The sequence below is a fragment of the Orbicella faveolata genome, unplaced genomic scaffold (genome assembly GCF_042242905.1).
Source record: "Orbicella faveolata isolate gen_17 unplaced genomic scaffold, um_ofav_v1 contig_35, whole genome shotgun sequence".
Lineage (NCBI taxonomy): Eukaryota > Metazoa > Cnidaria > Anthozoa > Scleractinia > Merulinidae > Orbicella > Orbicella faveolata.
This window is the reverse complement of record NW_028301564.1, coordinates 23,937,501-23,961,497: the sequence shown is the minus strand read 5'-3', so window position 1 is coordinate 23,961,497 and position 23,997 is coordinate 23,937,501. Positions and strand designations below refer to the sequence as shown.

Genomic DNA, 23,997 nt, shown 5'->3' with positions numbered 1-23,997 from the left:
GTTTTAGTGGCTATCCAAATTAACAAACACTAATTGGCGCAGAGTACTAAATGGACAAGAAAACAATGTTACAGCATACCTCCCGGCGTGGATCTTCACCAAGTCATAGGTAGTTTCCGTTGAGAAGTCAGTGAAGATAAAGTCGGGGATGTCCACGGTGCGATGCACCAGCCACACGCAGTCGAGGTTATCAGCATAACCGTTCGGGTAGCCTGGTGACGAGATTATGCCACTTCCATCTTCGTATACGCCTCCACAAGATGTATCTAGGAAGTTACAAACACATGATTGTCTATGAGTTATTGTGAAGTGTGAATGTTTTTAGCTTACCGTGACGGTTCGCTCGATTTCAGTTCTATTTACTTCTTAAATACTCTTTTCTTTTGGCCATCGTAGCTTAACAAGAAATAACACACAAACTGCGGTGATAAACATGACAATAAAATGCATTGTTGAAAAACAAAAAGAAAAACTATATCTTTTTGCTTGACGTTTCGTATGTTTATTGAGAATAGAAGTAACAACTAAATTTTAAATTTAAGATAAGTAACTAATTGACAATAACAATGACAGAAGCTGAAAAAAAAATGCATATTAAAAGATGCAAACTATTAAAGATGAAGCTCTTTGCTGCTAACGTTATCATTTATTTAGTTTCCCAACAATGCGTTTTATTCTCATGTTTATCACCACAGTTTGTGTGTTATCTCTTATTTAGTTCTTCTTATGGCCCTAGACTGACTAGATTTGAATGGCAATACGCTCCCTTGTTTGGCGCAGGGGATACGGATGACGACTTGGTATGATATTAGGTGCTGTAAGATAATAAGTGTTTTTATTGTTTACTTTCATCCTAAGTTCAATTTCTTTATATTATACATATATAATTACGGAATACAGTATGCCTGCACACGTACACCCAAAAAATATTGCATCGGCAATAAACGTTTTGATGAGCTTATTTTACCCGTTGGTCTTCCTTACCGACTTGCTTGAAGTTGAAACTGAATCCTTTCCTCGTGGTGTTTCCATCACTGATGAATCTCACTCGCAATACATTCCCGGATGAGGTGAATGATGGCGGCAGATAAGTTGTCCCGTCAAACACGATGGTTGCACTTTCGTAGTGACTCCTGTCGTAGATCAGCAAGTAATCTTTGCCAGTCTCCGTCTTAAACTCGGTAAAGTCGAGTCTGACTTTCTTGTTCACCGGAACTTGTATCTGCCACGTGCAGTACTCGTCGTTACCGTAATTGCTGGGATAGTTTGTTGATGTCACTGTACCACTCGGACCATTCAAGAATGCTCCACAGCTCGTTTCTGAAAGCAGAAACATTTTTCCTCATTTCTTAGTTTTTCTATTAGCCGGGATACCCATTGGCGTTCATTGACAGAGATATATTTGGATATGGTTATTAAGGTACAGAGAAAAGAAAATAAGGATTAAAGACCACAGCGAGGAATGCTGGATTGGTGTAGTTCTGAATTGGTCATGCCGCGCGTATTAACAACTGTCTGGTGGTTTTTTCGGAGGTGATCCTCGCCTTATTCTTAGCTTAATTTGTTATTGTATGTCTTGTATATGTTTTTTTTTTTTATGGAGGGGCAAATAAAACATGCAAGAGACTATCATGATCTCTTGCACATGCTATTGATGATGATGATGATGATGATGATGATGATGATAAAGACGATAATTTATGGAATTTACTAAAAGAGAAAATATACTAAGACAGTATAGCCACGCACACTTGTGAGAGTGTTCCTTTCTAATTTCATTACTGCTAAAATCCGCAACTTTTGAAGTTGATGGGCAAAGGATGGTCTCGATGGTCAAGAAAACGAGGACACGGCTCGTAATATCCAACAAATATTGTATTACTACTTACGCTCACAAGTGGGCTGTGTCCCTGACCATGTACCATCTGCTTGGCAGGTCCTGGTGAGGTCACCCACAAGTCTATACTGAGGATCACATTCCATCACTACTCTGCTTTGATACGTGAAGGTATCTCCATACCTGACGCCATTAGCCGGTATACCTGGGTCGCCACAGCTAACAACTAGAAACATTATTTTATACATGTAGTTTAGAAAATCGTCATCATCGTAGTCCTAGCTCTCCTCTGGGAGAATACAAACATAGTTTAAAAAAAGCTACCGAATTAATATTTTTAGTATGTACCACACAGGCGAATAGTGCTTTCTGCTCATTTTAATTGGCAAGCTCGGAGGCAATAACAAGTACTATTCACCTCCACTTTAGTAAATAATTGTTAATTAATCGTCTGAAACTGAATTACGACAATGTGGTACGTTTTTGACAATGATGACTGAAGATAATCTATGATAGCAAGATTATTATGACACATTCTAATTTTCTTGAGGAAAAGTTTACATTTCTATAACATTTCAGTTTTATTTGCTAGTTTTAATTACTCACTAGCCAGTTTTGGAGGTTTTCAGAGTTATAGTACAAACAAAGTAAATATCGCATCTGGTGCCTTTTCCTTCGACGTCTTCCACATTGTTAAATGAATTTCTCAAAGGAAAACGATTTTAAACCTGATTCTTGCCGACTTCACGCTCCCTTCCGCTTTCGCTAACACGCTTTCCCGAGGAAAAACCAACTAAAAGAACCTCCAAATTCAACTAATGTTAGCTCAGGACGTATTGTCGGACTAATACGATCTCTTCAACGAAGGAAAACCTGTCGCAAAGGAAAAGATTCGGTGAACTGTCGTCCCTGTCGGACAATTAAAATAACACAAGAGTCTAACTTACTGGGGCATGTAGGTTGTGTACCAGTCCACTCGCCGTTAGTTTGACACGTGCGAACCGGGGATCCTTGCATGGTGTAACCAACGTTACACGTAAATGAGATGGCGTTGCCATATTGGTAGGACGACGAGTTCTTCTCTCCATTATCAGGTGTTCCAGGATTCCCACAAGAGCGCTCTGTACGTAACATCGTTAGAGAAAGAGAGTGACTAAACATTATATTATGATATCGCCATATTATGTTACTGTTCTTGTTATCATTGAATGAGAGTATACAGCTTGTTTAAACTAGCATCAAATTGTGACGTCACACCTAGAAAGATTACCTGCACAATCAAGCAGTCATATCGAGAGAAAATGTGATTGGCCTTTCTTAACAAAAATACAATGATACTCCCCAATATGCAGGTTTGAGTTTATAATTTCTTTTTATTTGCTCTAGTGCTTAAAGCAATGGATTTTTTTTTCACTCAGTTGTTATTTGTGACCTAGTTTCCATTGGCCTCTTAAGTCAGAAGCAAGCTTTATTGTTGCTTTAATTCAGTGACACGTCACAATCCAACGTCGTTCCCAGGGTCTGTTTTCTTCCCGCCCGTCTCTCTTGTTCCACGGGGCGGGAAGACCCTGAGGACGAGGTTGGTCACACTCCCGCGCAAGCTAACCACATGTAATCTAAACTCCATGGTGTCACTAGAATGGAAGGAAAAGCAGTTGTTTCGTCCATGGAAGGCTAACACGGCAGATTGAAAGGTGTTGTGGTATTCTTAGAAAAGGCCTGAGGAGTTCGTATAAGAGCAATGTCAGCCGAAAAACATCGACCACTTTAGTTACTACTTTCATAGATCTTTAAATGAAGAAAGTAACTTGTTCCATCTGTGCACATACCTAAACAGACAGGCTTCGAACCACTCCACAGTCCATCTCCTTGACAAACTTGACTGTCCTCTCCCTCCAGGTGATGGTCTGGCTGACATGTATACGTCACAGTGGACTCGTACTTAGTGTCGGTTGCTATGTGACGGTATCCACCATAAGGGTTGCCAGGGTCACCACAGTCTACCACTAAAATTTCAATGAAATGGGTGTCTGGCATTACTTCAACTTATTCCACGTATAAGTTTACAACGGTTTTTCCAGCTAGAACTAAATTATCTTACTAGTTCAATGTTATCTTTATGCTTTCTTGGACATTACAAGTTTTTTTTTTTTCTACAGGTGCATCAAGTGGCTATCAATGTATATAAGCGATCAAATATTTTCGCTCGTGCGCGAATGGTCTAAGCGCGTGACGTGGCTGAATACTGGGGAATATCCGAGTGGTATTCCCAAAGTTCAAAACCGCGCGAGCCACGAAAAATAGTGGTAGGATAATAAACACAACAGCCTCCATTCTTGACGCGAAAATATGCTCGGATACTTGTCCGCGGACAATATCTGTTCCCAGAAGCGAACAGAGGTCCGGGAGCATAGCTCAAGGAAACTGTTCGCTTCTTGGAGCAAATGATATCCGCGGAGGAATATCCGCATATTTTCTCGTCAAATGGACTGAGGCTATTGTTTATATAAAGCGTCTCTACAACAAACGTACATTCGCAGACAGGGTCCACTTGTGACCATTCTCCTCCTCCTTGGCCATCGGAGACGCATGTTCTAAATGAAGAACTTTCTGGAACCATGTTATAACCAGTGTCACAGGAGATACGTAGTGTGGCGCCCAGTTCATACCGATAACCTTGAACCGCTCCATTTGTAGGGACTGGAACTGGGCTGCAGAAGGCAGCTGCAATTAAGGAAAAAGAAACCAAGCTGATGTTTTGAAACTTAGTCCTCGGCAGGAAATCAAGGTCGAAGGCACCAGGGCTTGGTTTTAGGCGAGATCAAGCCTTGTGAAGAGTTTCGCGGGGTACTGATTTTAATATTTCCTTCTGATATTGATGTATTGCCATGTAATTGACATGTTTTGCCACGTCAAAAAAAAAAAAAAAAAATGAAGTGGTGTTGCCGAGACAAGCACGAGGATAATCGTTTTCTTCAATACATTTAACAGGCAGCAAAACCTACATGAACGTACCATGAACGTGCTTCTAGTTAGTACTTATCGCCGACGTCTTATGGGGATGATATTAAGAATACATTTTGTACCACTAATGTTGACAAGGGTACTGGTAACCCCTGAACTTCTTGCTATTCTTTTTCTTGTTCCAATGAGAACAGAGGGCGTTGTTTTACCCGAGTCGGAATCGATGCCCATGCGAGACTAACACTGGACAATTCTCACCAGAATAACTTGGTATATGAGTATTTAGTTATGTGCTCCACTTTGTCTATCATAACTTACCAATACATCTCGGTTGTGTGCCAGTCCATGTTCCATCTTGTTGACACGTTCTTATTGCATCGCCTACCATGGCGTAGTTCGCTTTACACGTGAAGGATGCCTGGGTTCCAAGAACATTCTTGTCGCCTTCTACTCCAGTTAAGACAACTGGCTCGGCGTTTTCCACTTCACCAATTTCCGCACAGTAAACACCTAAACGTTTCAGGAAGCACTTAATTTCTTGTGTTCTGGATCTATTTTATTCCATTGACTCTATTTAATTAGCCCAGAGTTGCGGACATGAAATGCACACGACGATTTCAAACATTTGTATATTAAACAACATTCCAGCTGTGCTGGTCAAACCTCGCGACGTTCCCTAGAATTTCTTGAGGAAAATTTTGGTGTGTTATTTGTTTGGTCGGCATTGATGTCTGGGTAAATGTAACAATTTTTAGGACAGGTGGAGTGATTTGCACGACAATCAAGACTCTAGCCGGTAATTGTCTCTAAACTTGAAGCTGTTTCAGTTAAACAGGTAGTTCAAAAGTATACCCCTGGCCCAACAGTTGCGTGTAACATGCCAGTTTTCCTTTATGAAATGTTCAGGCTAGGTTTTCATTTTACTTTTAGTTCGGGGGTTTAAACAGACTATCACGATACGAAAAGGATGTTACAATAGTCATTGCTGTTGCACTAATTAGTACTGACCAAAATAATACTGGTAAAGTGATCTTTAAAATAATTCTCTCGTTGGCTTTTTGCGTATAGATAAAGGAATATTATTCCAGGAATAGCATCCAGTATAATAGTTGGATAAAATTTCCTCTATGTTTATTCCCAAAGAACTTGGATTTGGTGTCGTAAGGATGTATTTCTGGTAGCGTGCGTAACTATTTTGCTCAAATACAAAGGATAACATGAAATTGGATGACTCTATCTATAATGTGACTCATACAGTGTTTCACAACTGCTTAAGTTGTGTGCATTACTGCGATGATCAATCATGTCTTCATATCTTTCACCGCAATTAAAATATATGATACGTCATGTATTCGCTTATATTCTTCACCATCTACGGGTATATTCAATATGAACTCGCAACGTGACCAGCTCGCAGCTGGCTTGATAGCTCAGTTAGAAGAGCGTTGCACCGGTATCGCAGAAGTCATGGGTTTGAACCCCGTTCGAGCCTGAAGTTTCTTTCAGGCTTTAATTTCACAAATGCTTATAAGTTGGGTGAGTAACTGCAATGATCAATCATGTCTTTACAGTGTTGATCTGTTGACGTTTTCTAGGCTTCTCTTCTTTTGTTTTTCGTATTTTCTCATGAATGGCGAGAGACACTTACGTATGCAGGCAGGGTCTTGTCCTGACCACTGTGCGTCTGGCTGGCAGTACCTTGTGGCTGCATATGAAGCTCTGTAGCCATCGTCGCACGTGTATGTTGCTGTGCTTCCCACAGCGAGGCCAGAGCTCAGTGCCACGTTACCATTGGCTGGGCTGCTCAAGCTGGGACATGTCAATGCTAAGTAACAGAATTTTAATAGACATACATGTAGAATTAAGATCAAATCAATATCTTGGTGTTCGGGTATGGTTATTTGTAGCACCACCGTTGCAACAGTTTATCGCTGCCTCAGTGTCATTTATAGTTGGGTTGCTCAAAAGGATCAGTTCACCCGGCCTATGAAACACACCTGAAGGCTGTAAATGAGTATTTGTAACAACTTTGACAAGTCCATTATACTTTGATACCCTGACAAAGTCCAAACCTAGCGCTCAGCCCCATTAGCTAACTCGACGTTAAATCTGGGCAATACTAGATAAAGTCACGGTGTTTTGAGCATTTTTTGGCCACGTACAAAATTAACTTAAAATTTTAGAAAACCCAAAAATAGTAGTTTACTAAGATAGAAAAAACACCAGAGACAAAAATAAACTATAAAGGAACACGAATGGTTAAGGATGGAGAAGATTAACACCGATTAGAAACGAAGAACTTGAAAAATTTAGGCTAAACCTTTAAAGAAAAAACGTTATATAAAGCGCTATATATAGAAAAAGAGCTGTATAAGTGACTTATTATTATTATTATTATTATTATTATTATTATTATTATTATCGTCCTCACGTAATGTTTGCTTAGAGTCCTTAGGTCGAGACCAAACCATGGTCCTGGGGCACTAGGGGATAGCCAGTTTTTAGCTTGATAGCACCCTCCTCAAAATGTGTGCTGTACCTAGCAAGGTTATCTTTTGTAGTTCACTGATGCTTAATTGGCCGGGAATTCTTCCAAGATAAGTTCCTAGTCCCTTTTTGATAGCTCCAAGTGCTCCAATGATAACTGGTATCGTTTCCGTTCTCATGCCCCACATTCGGCTTGTTTCGATTTCCAAGTCCTTATATTTGGATAGTTTTTCACTGACTTTCACGGATGTGTTTCTGTCTGATTGTACTGCCATGTCAATTATTATTATTGTTATTATTATTATTATTATTATTATTATTAAAGATGCACAAACCGAGACGTAGCTCCTTATTATAGATAAAAAATATATATATAACATTCACCTTCGCAGTTTGCGTTATCTCCGCTTAGAGTGTATCCCTGTCTACAAACACAATAGAACGACTCGTACGTGTTGACACATTTGTGTTCGCATCCACCATTTGAAGTTGCACACTCATCGATATCTAGAAATCCAAGAAAGGATTGATCAAGATGGCCTTGAAGGCATTACCAGATATGTCAGGGATGGAACTGTAGATAGGGCTCTTCACGGCACCAGTTTTCGCTTGTCCCTCGTGCTACGTCTGTACATTGTTTTTATGCTCTACTTGCTTTTGTGCGTCTCAGACTATACCTAGAGACCGATAATGGGTCTCTGCGTTTAAAGACGGACATCTTATGCATATGAATGATTATGCGCGTTGGTATAATGGCGGACACAAAAGGATTAATTCGTCAAGACTGACTATCTGTCTTAAGGCATCTTCAACGAACAACTGGGAGCTTGATGGCGCTTGAGGAAGTTCCAATTTTACAGTAGACGTGTTAACAACGGACGAAGGGATTACACATCACAAACATGACGTTGTCCCACTGACCTTAGCTTTTCCTATCAATGCTCTAAATTCTCATTTGATATCGATAACAACTTTACCTTGGCAACTCCGTTTCCCAGAACCGAGCTCGAGACCACTCGGACAGGAACAAGAGAATGAACCAGCAGAGTTGTGACACGAGTGAGAACAGCCACCGTTAGAAATTGAACATTCGTCAATATCTGAAAGACATCAAGCGATACAATCAGAACACCTGCCACCTCGCCTCTTACCAATGTGGCCAGGGTTCAAATCAGGCCTGATTAAAGCGATTATTATTTTAGCTGAGAAATGGGGTGAAACATGAACTGATAACGCCCCCGCCCCTCCCCCCCCCCCCCCAACCACTCCCGCTACAAAATGATAACATCTGCTTGAAGAAATTCATTTTGCGCCGATAAATCGAATTGATAGATGGGTGATTTGCCTGGGTGCGTTTCCAAGCTCATGAGCGGAAAATGTGTTCATCCTTTAGTTAACCTACCCACGCATGTGTTGGAATCTTGAAGTTCATAGCCTTGGTCGCAATGACAGACGTATCCTCCATGTGTATTTTTGCACCATTGATTACAAGGGTTATTGGCGCACTCATCCGTATCTAAACGAAAATTAAATTGTCAAAATTCATGTCATACAAATGTTCCTGTAAAGCGGTTGATTAATAGACAGATTCGGTTAACGTGTTTACATCCTTGTTGCCACCCAATTTAGACCACGTGACGATTCACTGGGGGGAGTTACAATTGTGCAAATTGCCACACCCAGGTCATTGCTTGGGAGTATTTACAAACAGAACAATTGTAACCTCCCAAATTAATTATCCGGCATGATCTGATCTGGGTAGCAACAAGGATGTCAATACGTTAACCGAATCTGTCTAATGGTACGTAGTTTTTAATTTCAATAAAATAAACACAAAAATAAAATCGGTCAACATTCTGAGGAGCTCAACATACAAAGTCGCTTGCTTTTTCTAAGGCAGACTGCTATGCTATTGAACTATATGTTTATGATACCTGAACATGTAGGGTGGTTTCCAGTCCACGCTCCTCCCTGGCATGTCCTAGATGAGGATTTTATGAGAGTATATCCAGCATTGCAGGTGAACGTGATTGTACTTCCCTCGTTGTAATTGGACGAAGACTTTGTACCATAAATTGGTGCACCGATCTCTTTACAGTTGTTTGCTAAATTCAAGGTAAATCAATAACAGAACGTATTAACAGGTTTAACGCTAGTTTTGGAACAACAAGTAAAATAGGCGTTTATCTCAGTGGCTCTGGTTTTGTATTTGTTAACACAACCCGTGAGAGAGATAAGTGACCTTGTACATATAAAAAAACAACCACAAAAGCATCTTTATTTTATCAATACAAATACAAATATTATTTCATTTTTAGTGTATTTAGTATGTGTAGTATATTTCAGATAAAATATCTGTTGTAATCTTGTTTGAATGTGACTGGTGCCTGGAGGCTAAATGAACCGTTAGGTTTTCGAGTTAGCCTCCAGCCTTCTTATGTCTAGTTGTAAGATAGGAGAGATGAATGAAGACTTTTACACTGAGTGTAGTTTAAGGAAGAACAAAAACAGAAAAGCAAAAATGACTAAATCGTGTGCACGTATTGGTCTGACAGTAAACTATTGTGTTATTGGTTTTGAAAAAGCAAATACGCTAAGCTCTTTTAAATGGGTTGGACGTTCTTTCCAAAGATGCCTTTAATTAAATCGTCTGTTTAATTTTCGTATATTTGTCCTTATGCGTGGTTGGGTACAGTGAGTAACCTATGCATATCCTATCTATTCTTACCAGTGTCACAAGTCCTTCCTGAATAGCCGCTTGCACATACACACAGATAGTCGTTATATCGGTCAACACAAGTTCCTTCCTGACAAGGTGCAGTGCTACATTCGTTCGTGTTATCGGCAGGTGCGACGATGGCTATGGAGGAAGTAGACACTTAAAATAAAAGATTTCTTTTAAAACAATGTTGAAGCTCTTTTTTAGGAGGGGAGGGGCGTGTCTGAGTACTGTACTACTGTTTATACCGGTTGCAAAAATGAACGATTTTTCTACTCGATGTACCGTTTTATCTGATCTTAATCTCTCATATCTCTTTTTTTTTCCCTGAAATATCCTGTATTCCGTTAATTTTTTGCCTTAATATACCTTTGACTTCTGGTCTTTGTTGCTGCCTTACATGCTAGCAGGCATAAGGGCAGTAAGTAAGTAATCCTGTAACCAGAAAACTTCTAATAGGACTTCAATGTTCGGGCCTTTAGACAAATAACTTTGGCTTTGTTTGTGTCGAACAGTTTACAAAGTTACTTACTCTGTGGGCAACCATATACTTCTACTCTCATTGAAATGTGTCCATTCCATTCCTGTGGTCTAAACCTTAGATACATGGCTTCAAACACTCTGACTTCATTTCGTACTACCGTGTCCTGGTCAGTGTTACCAGTGAGAGTCTGTATAATATTAAAATGATAATGTTGCGTTGTGTAAACGACGTAGTACATTTAATGCTGATAAAAGTAATTTTGTGACGTTTTCAGTAACTAACATATCCTCATTTTTACTTCGACCAAACACTGGCGTTCAAGACGTCCACTTTTCAACGTCTTCAGCAATACTAATTTATGTCTAAGTTGATATTGGAGCACTTTTCATTTCAGTGTCGAAAATTTATTAGTTTCCACTAGTACCACGCTACACGATTGGATTAAAAGACTCGCGCGATTTTTCATTCAGTCAGAACTAAAACCAAAACCAATTGTCACTCACACAGTCACTCACACAGGTTTTCCGGCGCTTCGCGTTTACTTTGAGTTTTGGTTAGTTCACTGGATTGTACGTGTTCTTTGTGATTGGCCAGAGTGATTACTTTGGTTTTGGTTTTACGACGCTCACCTTAGGACCGCTTGATCAAGTCAGTGATAATTAATTAGGTAATTGACTTGGACGCTGACGTAGCACAACAGTTTCCTTTTAAATCACATGCAATTTCAAGTATCTTTTTTCCTTTGTAAATCATCATTAAAAGGATTTTGAAAGTTCATCTTACGTCTGGATAGTAAGTCCAAGTTGATCCGTCAGTACTGTATTCCAGTTTGTAGCTCTTCACCCATTGAGCATCGTCTGCTCTGCCTTGAGTGGCTGTACCAGCAATCTGGAAAATCTGGCCAAACTTGATTTGGAGATACTGGTTCTGATCGTTAGACAATGCAGACCAACCTCCGATCTGAGTGGTGACCCCCTGAGAAGTTATCTGAGCTTGAAAATTCAGGCGACCTCCTATTGGCGCGTGCTGGGAACTGTATTGACTTGATGCTGTCATATCAGCGTCAGGAATGCGCTTGCTTGTCGAGACTCCAAGGCTTTTAAGACAGTCTACAAGGTAATAATCATAAGGAAGGTGGAGAGAAAACAAGAAATTTAAAATTATTCTTGACCTATCGCTTCTCGGTTCACCATTTTACTACGCTATTTTTCAAATATTCATTTCATTCATCGTGAATAATAGTGAAATATTCATTTCATCTATTCAGGTCTACGAGGCACTTGTCTTTGGACGACTGCCTATTACTGCTTTTTATCAAACCAGCCCTACTTGTCTAACACCAAATGCTTAAACCAGTTTAGTCGAAAACGACCATTTAGCATAAATCAGCCAATCAGCCAATCAATTTAGTAGCGTCAAAATGTGAGTGGTGTTGTCCTCTATATCTGAGTCTGCTCATGTATAAAGCGATACGCAATAAGTAAGAGTAAATAACCAAAATTAAAGAAGGCATCAGTTACAGTGCCATGTTTTAACCACCAAACGTTAGACCAATAACAGCATACGTTCACACCTGACACTATCTGCCTGTCGGGAACATAATATATTAATTAGCTAGGCATGTTTTACTTACTCAGCTCGTAGTAATTGTAGCTTGATGAACTTGTCAGATCACTGTCAATCGTTGATTTGCTGCTCAAGTAACATGTGTTAGTTGAGTTATCAAAGTCAAAAGACCTGCAGATGAAAGAAGCTTCCGACGAGCAAGATGACGCACAAGCTTCTGGGGACGAGTTATCCACCGTTTTGTCATCGTTTCCAGATATGTAAGACTTGTAAGTCAGGGAGTATTTCCTCTGCTCGGCGGCAACTGAAAGAGATTGAAAGCAAACGACGGCTTTCCATTATCGTTCTCTTGAAGCTTGCTATTGGCTATTGGCTACGTATTTGAGTAAAGGCACAGGGTCCCTTTCTAACCAGGCATACAACTGGATCAACACCAGTGAATTGTTGTCGATACCTAATGACAAGAATATCATTCCATAAGCGAATAAGGATCCTCCTTATTGGGTCACTTCTATTCTATATCATTATAAATCTACTAGCGTGCTATCACAAATGCCGTTCGTTGATTGGCTACACTACTCACTATCTATTCTGTTGTAGATAATGAGTAGCGTGGCACCGTGCTGTTGTTATCAAAATGACGGTCGATTTTTTGTTTTTTTTTAGATTAAGTTTTGAACGACTAATACATTTATGCTAAAACAATTAGCTTATTCGCTCTCGGCTTCTTTGCGCGATAGAAATCTCCAGCTCATTATCCAATTGTAAACCTGTATCTTATCAAGCGGTGAAACTAAGCAAATTTAGATAACCAATATCCCATGTCTCACGTTTGCCAAAAAGGCGTTCTTTACGTAGTTAGCTAAATACTGTGATCACATTCATTAAATACGAACTGTACAAGGTAAATAAAAGGCACTCACAGTCACACGCGTACGATTTGTCAGTTAAGTGGTATATTCCAAAGAGCCTCTCTCTAAAGTCGCTCCAGGCTGCTACGTTTCCCTTTACATGATCGCAACTGTATACCAAGTTATAAATATCGTTAGCAGACAGCATGTAGTCAAAGATGTTCAGCTGACTAATATCGCCGATAAAGTTTTCTTGAGTGTTAAATCCACCACCCAGTTCGTCTTGCTCTTGGCCAAGGATCATAACGCCATCGCCAGAAATAACTTCACCTTGTTGAAAAGCCTGAGATGAGCTTTTTATTTCAACGCCATCTTTGTAGGAATACCATGTTCCTCCAGCGCTCTCCCACGTAACTGCCACGTGATGCCACTGACCATCATTTACTTTCAGTCCTGTGAAAACAGTTCTATTATTTACAAATAGATTGAAGCTGGAATAGTCTTGTAAAGCTAATGCGTTGTCCTGCACAATATCACCCACTTGAGTTGCGTAGGAGATCACTGTTCCGGGGTTGCGGTCGCTGGTACGCATCCAAAAAGCGATGGTTAGTGCGTTAAGGTCCGAAATTGGCTTCTTAATCTTGGAATACGACTTGGCCGCTCTGACTTGAAACGACAAATCGTAGTCAGATGAAAGCTCTGCAAGAGAAGTAATGAAAATGGTCAATTGTTGGGCAATCATACAATGGAGTGACGTGTTCTCGATGGAGCATCAACAATACTCGCGTCATTGACGTTACGTGTGTGAAAACAGGAACTAAATGGCGGACGAATCAGTTCCGTGTACTTCCGAGTGCCTTATATTTTGAAATTGTAGTAAGGTAAGCATGAATTAGTATTTTCAGAGTCATTAAAAATTCATCAAGTTTAAACATAGGAAATCGTGACCGTGATGGTGTATGGACACCTGATCTTAATTAGCAAAAACGTTTACCATTGTTTTCTCCATTTTTTCCCTTAGTTTTATTTTCGATAGAGAAGATATATCAAACACTCAAGACAGTGTTTGACCTCATTGCCAAACACCTCGATGTTCGTCAAAAATACTCCGCTACAAGTCGTACAGTTATAATAGTATTAATAGTTCTTAAGTTGAAATGTAATTACTTGTTTTGTGGTTAGATCTTGAAGAAATACTTTTCACCTAAATTGCTTTTTCAAATCTGTATTCCTTCTGCTAAATTATGTTTCTTTGGACCACCTACTCGATTAGCTACATAAACTATCTAGGTGTTCCAAACTCAATCAACCTTGTATTAAAACTATTCGTCTTCCTTTATTTCCATTTCTCTCTCTTTCTTTAACACTTTAGTTTTTAATCACAATTGTACTTGAAATTATTTCATTAATGCTTTTTATCATCTTCTACAGGTAATTTGTATATATTTATATGCATTCTATTTTTTCTTACATCTCTGTAAAATTAAAATTTGTGAGAGTTTAAATTAAAGTTAAATTGAATTGAATCGTATTTTCAACTCTCTTCCCGATGTTTTAAAATGTGGTGAAACACAGTCTTTCGTATTTGGTATGTTACATGATCTGTTGACTCCGTAATGACTGACTAGTTACTGGTTCAGATTGAGCGTCAGCCATACCTTCGCTGCAGAGACATTTGGAGTAGGATGGCATGCACTGGCACTTGAAACCAGTTAGTGTATTCACGCATGTCCCACCATTGCGACACGGCTGCCCTACGCAGTGATCAATAGGATGCTCACAGTTGGCGCCAGTGTACCCAACTGGGCATGAGCAACTGTAGGACTGTACATCGTCCACGCAGGTACCGCCATTCTGACAGGGTTTGGCAGCGCAGTCATCGATATTGATCTGGCAATTCACACCACTGTATCCTGCCTGGCACTTGCAAGAATAGGTGTTCACGCCACTGGTGCATACCCCGTTATTTTGGCAAGGGCTTGAGGCACATTCGTCGATGTTAATCTCACAGAATGTCCCACTATACCCCTGCGGACACTGACAGGAAAATGTTCCCGCTTTATCGATGCAGTTACCTCCATTCACACAAGGCGTTCGTTGGTTGCAAAGGCCGTACGGAAGTTCGCACTCGTTACCAGTATACTCATCGGTGCAAAGACATTTGTAAGCATTTACCTGTACGAGAGAGACACATTAAACGATCCTAGCAAGTTGTAACAGACGTATTCCCTGAAAACACAGATAGTAAATAACTTGACGTGATACATGTAGTGGAGCCTGAATTAACTGGTCCTAAATGGTTACTCTCCGGAAATGACTTAGTGATTGCCTGATGCAGGTATCTCTAACACATCTGTTATACACAGAAGAGAAGAGATGTTATGTTATATATGATGTTTAAAAAAGCAATATAAATAGTTTGTTGAAACTTTGTAAAGAGGGGCTGTATTTGCTCATGACAGAAAGGTGACTGCTAAACAGGTTTGTCTACAACACTGGTGGCTTTACACCGCTTTTTTGCGGTACAGAGCAGAGCGCGATACGCGAACTGTAAACTACTCCGCTAAACCATCTGTCGTGGCGGCCGTGTCGGCTACTACAGTCTTATTCTACTAGCAATTGCATTGAGGCCACAGAATAGAGAATCTAATAAATCAAAGGTACCTTGTTGACACAAGTGGAGTCCAGATAACATGGTAACGCGAGACACTCGTTAATCTCCATCTCGCAATTCCCTCCTTTGTATCCCGGTGGGCATTCGCATCGGTAAGATTCCTTCGTGTTCACACACGTTCCACCGTTCATGCAAGGACTCGAAACACATGTGTCCACCTCTGTAATCGCAATTTGGCATTTTTTCATTAGGTATAAGGGGATTAAGTGTGGCTGAGATTGTAGGCTTGTGTTTTGTAGGCTTCAGTAATGCCACGACCTACCACAGATTAAATACTTTACATCCGGGAAATAAATAGCAATGAATATGATAAGAACACGTACAGCTCAAATTCGTTTCCTTCTAACTTTTAACTTGTGCTGTTCAGAGGCGACATGTTCTAAAGAGGAAAAACGAATGAAATTGACATCACTCGCCTCCCTGTTGGTATACGCTTCCTCGCGCGAAAGCCGGGGATAAAGTTAGTTGAATGTTCCTCCTTTGAGTCTCCTTTTGAGTTTTTAGGTTGTTCACACAACTGAGTATTAGCGTGTATAGTTGGCTGTACTGTCACGAAGCAATGGAAAACAACAGGGTACGAACAAATCATGGGTTAACCTGACAAAATCACTCAAATATATCTGATACTATTCCATTAAAGACTTCAAAAGGGTTGCATGGGCCTATGAACTCAGAATCCTACAGTTTAGAGTTTAGGACCGAAATACTGAAAAAAAAGTCGCACCTGTACAGTAGTCTAAAGAACTTGCCCCAGTGCCGTGTGTAGATTCCTGACCAGGACAAGGTAGACAAGATGTTTGCCCATACTCCGTCTGATACGTTCCAGCAGGACAAGGCAAGCAAGGCTCTACTCCATTGTCTGAGTATGTTCCTGGAGCACATTGCACTAACAAATACAGACGTTGTTAACAAGCAGCATCTTAAAACTAGGCATCATGGCAAAGATAATGTGTTGTGATAACCTTACGGGGAATACGAGTTACATGTAGAAAGTACACGTCAATGAGGTATGGTGTGGGGTGTGAAAATAAGTGAGTTAGTTTGTGTGGGTCAAACTTGAGCTTACCTCTTATTTTTGGATAAGTGTTGCCCTAATAAAAATTTAGTGGTTTTTGTACAGTTGTGGCCGGGGTTTATCTAGAATGATGGGGATTGGAAAATATTTCTAGAATAAAGTTCCCCATTTTTCATTTATCATACTGTGTATGTTTGCAGCTCACCACTGGCAAGACTAGAAACGTTAGGGAGCTAACCTTTTCCTATATATCAACTTTAAGAACGGCAGTTCACCGAAAGAAAAACAGCAGCAACGTCAGCATAAACAACAGAAAAAAAAAAATTTGAAGCGTAACGTTTCTCAGTTGCGAACCCGCAAACTTGAACGGGGTCAAGTTGAAGTAATAATAATAGTAATAATAATGATAATAATAATAATAATAATTGTCGCGGCTAATCGCCGTCGCAAAGTACGGAAAGAGTAAAGTACTTTGCCGTCGCAAAGTACGCAAAGTAAGGAAAGAAAAAAGCTGAATGAAGAATGTAATACAGGCCTTTCCACAAATACCACGTAAAATCGTCTTAAAATCTTATCAGAAATTTTCAAAAATGTTCTAAATATCTCGAAAAAAGGCTATGAACACCTGTTATTGTTGTTTTAATAATAAACCGACTTTCAATAGCCAAGACCAAAATCTCACTTGTGGGAGTAAGAGATCGTTTACAACAGCAGTTCTCTATTCAGTGTTACAGGTGTTGCACTGGTAGTAGAAGGAGTAGTAGAGGAAAAAGATTCAGGATCACGAATGTTACCAGCACCCGCCATTTTGGAAAATGACTGCCTTAAGTGCTTTATATCATTCAAGGCGAAAACCACTGAACTGGATTGTTTCTTAGCGTGGAAAAGCTGGAAAACACAGGGCTCACCCTCCAAAAAGCTATAAATATTTCTAAATATTCCTTAATTGTCTAAATATTTTTTTCATTTTGTAAATATCTCGGAATCTTCTAAACATACTAAAAAATATCCAGATATTTGTGGAAATGGCCTGTAATTTTTGTCGGCAGAAACTTTCATTGAGAAACGAATTTACTTACTTCCGCAGTCCTCAATTCCTGTGGCTGCGCTGATAACAGTAAGAGTACCCTCTGGACAACTAATACATTCTTTGTTTCGTTGTTCTGATGAGTAGGTCCCAGTGGGGCAGGTGAAGCATTTAGCTATGCCAGTTGAAGAATACAATCCCGGGCCGCATTCATCTGGAATGGTTAAAAAGGTACGTAGTTCATTTTGATTACGGTATGTAACTCAGCTAATGTAGAGGAAATGTCAATAGGTCTTGTGCATGATTACGTCACTCGCTCTAAACACAGAATTTTTCAGGTACTCAGTAGAATACTCGTTAATTGCAACAAGTTCACAAACTCTTATTATTCGACCACACATCGGATTTGCATAGCTGAGTTAAAACACTGCTGGGAGTCAAAGAGGATTCATAACATGCTGTCGCGCTATCTGCATATTTTTATTTTCTATGGTTTTATTTAGAATATTTTTTCCTTTTATTTGAAGTGGAAGGACCGCACTTTTGCCATCGTTGATAGCCAAATATCTCTATGAGACGCACCTGCAGGGAATCATGGTAGTTGTATTCATCAAAACAACTATCCAGTCCAAGATGATGAGTGCAACTACCATGATTCCCTGCAGGCACGTCTCAAAGAGGGAATTAGGCATTGGAAGAAATAAGGAAACAGTTGTGATGCCTCTATAAAATTGTGACAGACCCTCATTGATAGTACACGTTTTTCCTAGTTCCATCCCTATGTAATGACTTTAACTCTATGAAGATCTGCTAAGTCTGGTAGAGGGGGGGAATCTACCCTCCAAAGCTTCAAGTAAGAGGGATCACGAGATGACAACGTCATATAACTTGATGTGTACGAAAATCATGTCTTTCAGAAGACGCTTGCCATGGAAAAATCCACTTCCGAGTATATTGAAAATTACCAAATTGTTTCCAGATAATTTTCAGATGAAGTCGCAAGGTTTCCCTCTTTTTGTTTCAATATTTTAAGTCAGCGTGGAGCATTTGTCCCTATTTCCAGTCTGAATAGAGTTAAACTGGAAAGCGTATGTAACTATTCCATAGAAGTTAAATTTAAAGTCTTTGAGGCATTTTACACCTTTTTTAATGTGAGCAGTAGGACTACAATCTTTTTATTTTTCGAGATCGTCACATCTCTGTAGTGGCGAGGGATGGCGACGTGAAACGTTTTTATCCCCCTGTATCGTTTCCACTGACACTCTTTTAAAGAAATCCAAAAGGAGAAACTTTTTAGCGTTTTTAGCTTCCACTGTAACTGTGAAATTTGTAATTGTAAACTTTGGAATGTAATTATTCTAAAGCACTATTAAGTTAAATGGAAACAGGGCTATATCAATAAACTATTATTATTATTATTATTATTATTATTATTATATTAACTTAAGATGGCACATAAAACATTTAGACTGTTTCGCCTTTATAAGTGATTTATCAAACAGTTGCGACAGGCAAAGACAGAAACAAATACCTGTACAAGATGTAAAATTGTGTTTCCTTGTTCCTAGAGTCCATGTCCCTTCTGGGCAGTCCTCACAGCCTAGAGCGCCTTCATTGGGACTATACGTGCCTTCTGGGCACAACAGACAGTCATCCGCGCTCTTGTCGTAATACGTTCCCACAGGACAGTGGGCTAAAAAGAAAACTCCCTCGTTGTTTATGACGTTATAATTACGATCTACACATTTTCAATGATGAGTTACAGCAGCAGTGGAACTGCGCTCAAGCAGGTATATATATTTTACGGTGGCAAGTAGCAAATGGCCTAAAACATCGAAGGATCGTTATACGAGAGAGCTAATCACCAGAGTACCAAATGCTGGCTGGTTCCAGCACGAAATTTGTAAGATAACTCTTATCTACTTATCAGTAACCTGACTGTCACTGAATATCTGTTTTTCTTTTCTCTCTGAAATATACTGGTGGCTTTGATAATGAGACATGTTAAATGTCATTTGTGTTACTTTGTGCCTAGCTGTCGATACCATGCAAGTCAGCTAATCGTTTATGTAAGAGGCCACGACGATAGCTACGGCAGTCTATGTAAGTAACAATTCATCTCTCCATATAACAAAAGCAAATACAATTGTGTACTTACTGCATTTTGTTATTGATCCCGTGTCTTTGTTGCAACTGGTGTCACTCGATTCACATTTCCTCACCACGGCACCGTCTTCTGAACAATAAGCTTCCACCGGTCCGAGGTTTATGTTTTCAACGTTGTAATCTTTTAATTCGAGTCCTGATGATGCCTGATATTCTGACCAGTTAACTGTTTCGAAGCCTTCATAGACTTCTGTTCTCGACTGCTCGTTATCTGCCTTCTCTTGATTGAATGCGTCTTGCCCTGCTTGGTCATTGGTGCCTTGCTCGAGGCCAGTATCTCTCTTGATGTAATTATAATTGAAAGTCACCTTGAAATCAGAAGTGAATCGAAAGTTTGGTCAATAATCACAACCAAGATTAGAGCGACGTGCAGTTGTGCAGCTACACAACAGAACATCACTTGATTGAATGAATAAAATGCCAAGAAATGCATATAAATAACCAGAAATCAAATGGATCACACAACAAGTACGATGTTTTTTATGGGTTTGTTTCACTGTACTTAGTGGCGGATCCAGACCTTCAGCTAAGGGGGGAGGCGCGGGGGGAGGGGGGCGCACGTTAACGTAAACTAGTCGCCCGTTGTCTTTGGCCATGCATAGTGAGCTGTGCATTAAAATTATGAGATGCAGTATGCAGGCATGGGAAATATTAATAATGAAGTACCCCAGTTAACGTATTGGCCTTAGTTTCAGTTCAAGTCTAAGACATCAAATCCCATCAGGATTTTAATAATTACACGCACGTAGAAAAGTCTCACACCTCTCTTACAGAACGTCTTTTTCGTCGGCTTTCTGCGGCTGAAAGCTCTCCACAGTATACTTCCACCGTTTCCTCGTTGCAATCGTCGGGTTTGAACGTGCAGAAAAATGGAGGGACGTAAGCACTAGTTAGAAGGCCAAGGAAATTCGACGTTATGTTAGCTTGTACGTTTGGGTCATTGCAATCTCCATCGTAGTAGAAATTTGGACTCATGTTAATCATGATCCAACTGGGATTCTCAGTTACTGTTGTTGTAGAAAAAAAAGCAAGTAAGGAAATAGCTGATCAACTGGAACAGGAGAAAAATAATATTGTCTGTCCACACTGGCTTGTGGTGGTGAACTCAGTCCAGCTCACTTCTCAACAAAAGTGCAATCGATTGAACTCACAATGACATACGGCTAGCTACGATACAGATGTGTTCCTACTCTGATAAACTTCAGACTGAGGCTAAATGAGCAATTTTAGGACCACATCTACTAAAATTCTTTCTTTTCTTTTTATCATGTTAATCAGGATCAGTAATTGTTATCTAAACCCTGCTGCGGTTTGAAGATTAAAAACAATAAAGGAGAGATGAATTAAGGTAAATTTAGGTAAAGTCTGCATACAAGCTAAGTGCCAAGTGGCCCATCAGGCCGGAGCCTGTAGCATGAAGCGACTGGGGTATTTCTACTCCCCACTGGATGGGATACTAGTCCATCGCTGGGTTACCCCAAGCATTAAGTTCGCCGGTACCCATTTATACACCTGGGTGGAAAGAGGCACTGTGAGAGTAAAGTGTCTTGCACAAGAACACAACACAATGTATCCGAGCAGGGTTCGAACCCAGACCGCTTGTTCTGGAGACTAAGGTATGAGGCCACCGTGCCTCCCACAAATAAAGGACTCTGTACACGGTGGCGAGAAGATATAATTTTTATGTTCGAGTGGCAAGAACAATATCTCACGAGTGAGCGCAGCCATGAGAACATAAAGTTCATATCATCGAGCTAACGTGTAATGTTCTTTTTATTCTATGGACATACTGATGAGGGCGTTTTTGACGATTTTCCGAAGATTTCCGAAAATTCTCCAAAACTTGTCCGAAGATCACACGAACGTTACCGAACATTTTTCAAACAGATTGCCGAAGACTTCCGACGAAGACCGGAAGATGTTTCGATCACACACCAACGACTTTAAGAGAGAATTGATACGAAAAAAACGCTCTGATTGGTCAAAAACCTATGTTTTATCAGAGTATTAATACCTCTTACTAACCGAGTTCGAGGTCCGTACTGTAAGTTGCGGACCGAGTTTTTTCCTCTTCGGTTTATGGCCCAAGCGCGAAGCGCGCGGGTTATAAATCGAAGGGGAAAAACGAGGATCCTTAACTTACAGTACGGACAGAGAAGACGAGGTTAGTAAAATATTTATTATATCAGTGCTGTGTGCCTGACGGGTTCAGAAACGATTTCAATTCACGCGGACTCGGAAAAGTTTCAAATTTCTGATGCACCTCGAAAGTAAAACGAGTCAGTTTGAAATTGTTTTTAAGTCGTTAGCACGCTTTATTACACAATTTAGAGTATAAGAAAGTTTTAAACTTTCACTTGCGCGCATGCTATAAAAGTTAAGAACACTTGGCGATAAATACGAAACAGTTTGGTAACAAAACCAACTTGAAATTTTAGCGGGCCTTGCAGGAGCATACGGCCCGCTAAATTGACCAATCGCAGCGCGCGCACTGCTTTTTACGGCTCGTGCTTTTTACAGTTTCCCTCGTGTTCTCAAATGCCCGTCGCGTTTTATCACAGTGTAATACACGGCATAGGCTTCTTTATTTGTTAAGTAAAACATTCGGACGACATCCTTGTGCAAGTGTGCTATTACGGAACCATTCACCTAACGTACCTGCACAATCTGGCCACGGTAAATCAGTACTGTACTCTTGGCCTGGTATGGCGTAAAATTGCCATACTCCGTCTTGGCAGAAGTAGTACAAAGGAGGGTTGAACACAAAGTCGTTGCCACTTTGACACTGCACCTGACAATATGTGTCTTCTACAACCGTGTTGCAAGACAAGGCACCATTCTCCGGAGGTTCATATAGTGGACAGGTCAATTCTTCAAAATAAAGTTGGGTAATAAAGGTAATGATTTGAAAAAAATGAACCTGAAACCTAAAGCTTGCATTCTTGCGATGGAGAGTTTATCTTATCTTGGACAATGCGACAAACTCATGGAGAAACTTAATAAAACTCTGTGATGTTATTATTATTATTATTATTATTATTATTATTATTAAGGAAAGGAGAACTCATGGTGTACTAACAGGGAACCAGTAAAATACCACTGAAACGGTGAAACCACAGAAAGCTAAAGAGGGCCCATATTAAACTCGTGAGAACTCTGTCTCTGACATAGGAAAATTCATCGAAAGGACTTGCAGAGAGATACATGCCATGGAAATCTTGGAATACTCGCGGAGAACATGAGGAACAACTGAAAAGTGCTGTTGGGTATAGAGTGACTAAAAGATATAGTCATCACTGTATAAAGGTAAATATTTTGTGGAAATGTCCTGCAATTACAATTCAATTTTTCACGCGACGAGCCAAGTACTCACTCTCGATTGTAATTCTGAATGAGCAGTCTAAGTTTTCGTTGTCGTTGCCATCACGGACGATGTACAACACTTCAGTGGAACTGGGAACCGAGAAATGTGAACCAGATTGTCTCTCTGAGTAGATGTAGGGCGGTTCTCCGGAGTTGTCGGTACATTCGGGCTGGTCCCAGTTCACCCTTATTTCATCACCAGTGGCGTTGGCGATGGTTTGGTCCGGTGGACAGAAGCCACAGACTGGAGCCTCAGTATCTACAGAAATCAAAGCAGTAGGATCATAAATCTCTTCAGCTTTCCATTTAACTAGGCACACACAAGAGGTTACGTTGCAGAGACAAAATCCTGTACTATTCCCTCGAGGCAATCGAGAAAATGTTGAAACGTCTCTACTTACCATTTACAAAATAACTAAAAGTACAGGAATCTGAGTTTCCAGCAACGTCTGTCACAACGTATTTCACTGCGTTTGTGCCGATCCCTAACAGCTTGGGAAGAGTTGTATCCACATTGACATCGTTTATCGTCAGTACGACGTCAAAGAGATCCTCCGTTATTCCAGGTTCATTCTCCGTCAGAGAGTTGTCAGTGAATGAAAAATTCCAACTAACAGATGATGTATTTTTCCCTGCATCGTTGCCTACAGTAGTAGTACCGTCGGGGCAGGTTAGTGTAGGAGATTGATAATCTAAAGAGAGATATAAACAGGTGTTATTAGCGGAGTTTGTTTGTTTTCTTTTTATGGTATGTTTGCTTTTTAGGTTTGTTGACGGCTAGGTCACAAAGAGCTCAATTATCCCAAAATCACTATTCAAAGTTCAAAATTTCAAGTAACAAAGA

At 40.1% G+C, this 23,997-nt stretch overlaps 1 protein-coding gene across 1 annotated transcript in view; it reads right to left on the bottom strand.

Moving 5' to 3' along the window:
* LOC149103961 (sushi, von Willebrand factor type A, EGF and pentraxin domain-containing protein 1-like) overlaps positions 1-23,997 on the bottom strand; it is a 52,286-nt gene that overhangs the window by 1,171 nt on the left and 27,118 nt on the right. Inside the window, exons 7-33 of the mRNA XM_089273769.1 lie at positions 23,555-23,845; positions 23,164-23,412; positions 22,449-22,661; positions 20,553-20,797; positions 19,783-20,098; positions 19,156-19,317; positions 17,677-17,838; positions 16,307-16,468; positions 15,573-15,742; positions 14,567-15,083; positions 12,981-13,607; positions 12,125-12,361; positions 11,275-11,600; positions 10,540-10,678; positions 10,017-10,148; positions 9,223-9,393; positions 8,691-8,804; positions 8,266-8,388; positions 7,673-7,795; positions 6,450-6,626; positions 5,120-5,311; positions 4,370-4,561; positions 3,667-3,843; positions 2,785-2,958; positions 1,890-2,063; positions 985-1,320; positions 80-266 (exon numbers count right to left, since the gene is read on the bottom strand). Of these exons, the coding sequence (XP_089129895.1) occupies positions 80-266; positions 985-1,320; positions 1,890-2,063; positions 2,785-2,958; positions 3,667-3,843; positions 4,370-4,561; positions 5,120-5,311; positions 6,450-6,626; positions 7,673-7,795; positions 8,266-8,388; positions 8,691-8,804; positions 9,223-9,393; positions 10,017-10,148; positions 10,540-10,678; positions 11,275-11,600; positions 12,125-12,361; positions 12,981-13,607; positions 14,567-15,083; positions 15,573-15,742; positions 16,307-16,468; positions 17,677-17,838; positions 19,156-19,317; positions 19,783-20,098; positions 20,553-20,797; positions 22,449-22,661; positions 23,164-23,412; positions 23,555-23,845 (6,088 nt within the window). The remainder of the gene's footprint in view (positions 1-79; positions 267-984; positions 1,321-1,889; positions 2,064-2,784; positions 2,959-3,666; positions 3,844-4,369; positions 4,562-5,119; positions 5,312-6,449; positions 6,627-7,672; positions 7,796-8,265; positions 8,389-8,690; positions 8,805-9,222; positions 9,394-10,016; positions 10,149-10,539; positions 10,679-11,274; positions 11,601-12,124; positions 12,362-12,980; positions 13,608-14,566; positions 15,084-15,572; positions 15,743-16,306; positions 16,469-17,676; positions 17,839-19,155; positions 19,318-19,782; positions 20,099-20,552; positions 20,798-22,448; positions 22,662-23,163; positions 23,413-23,554; positions 23,846-23,997) is intronic.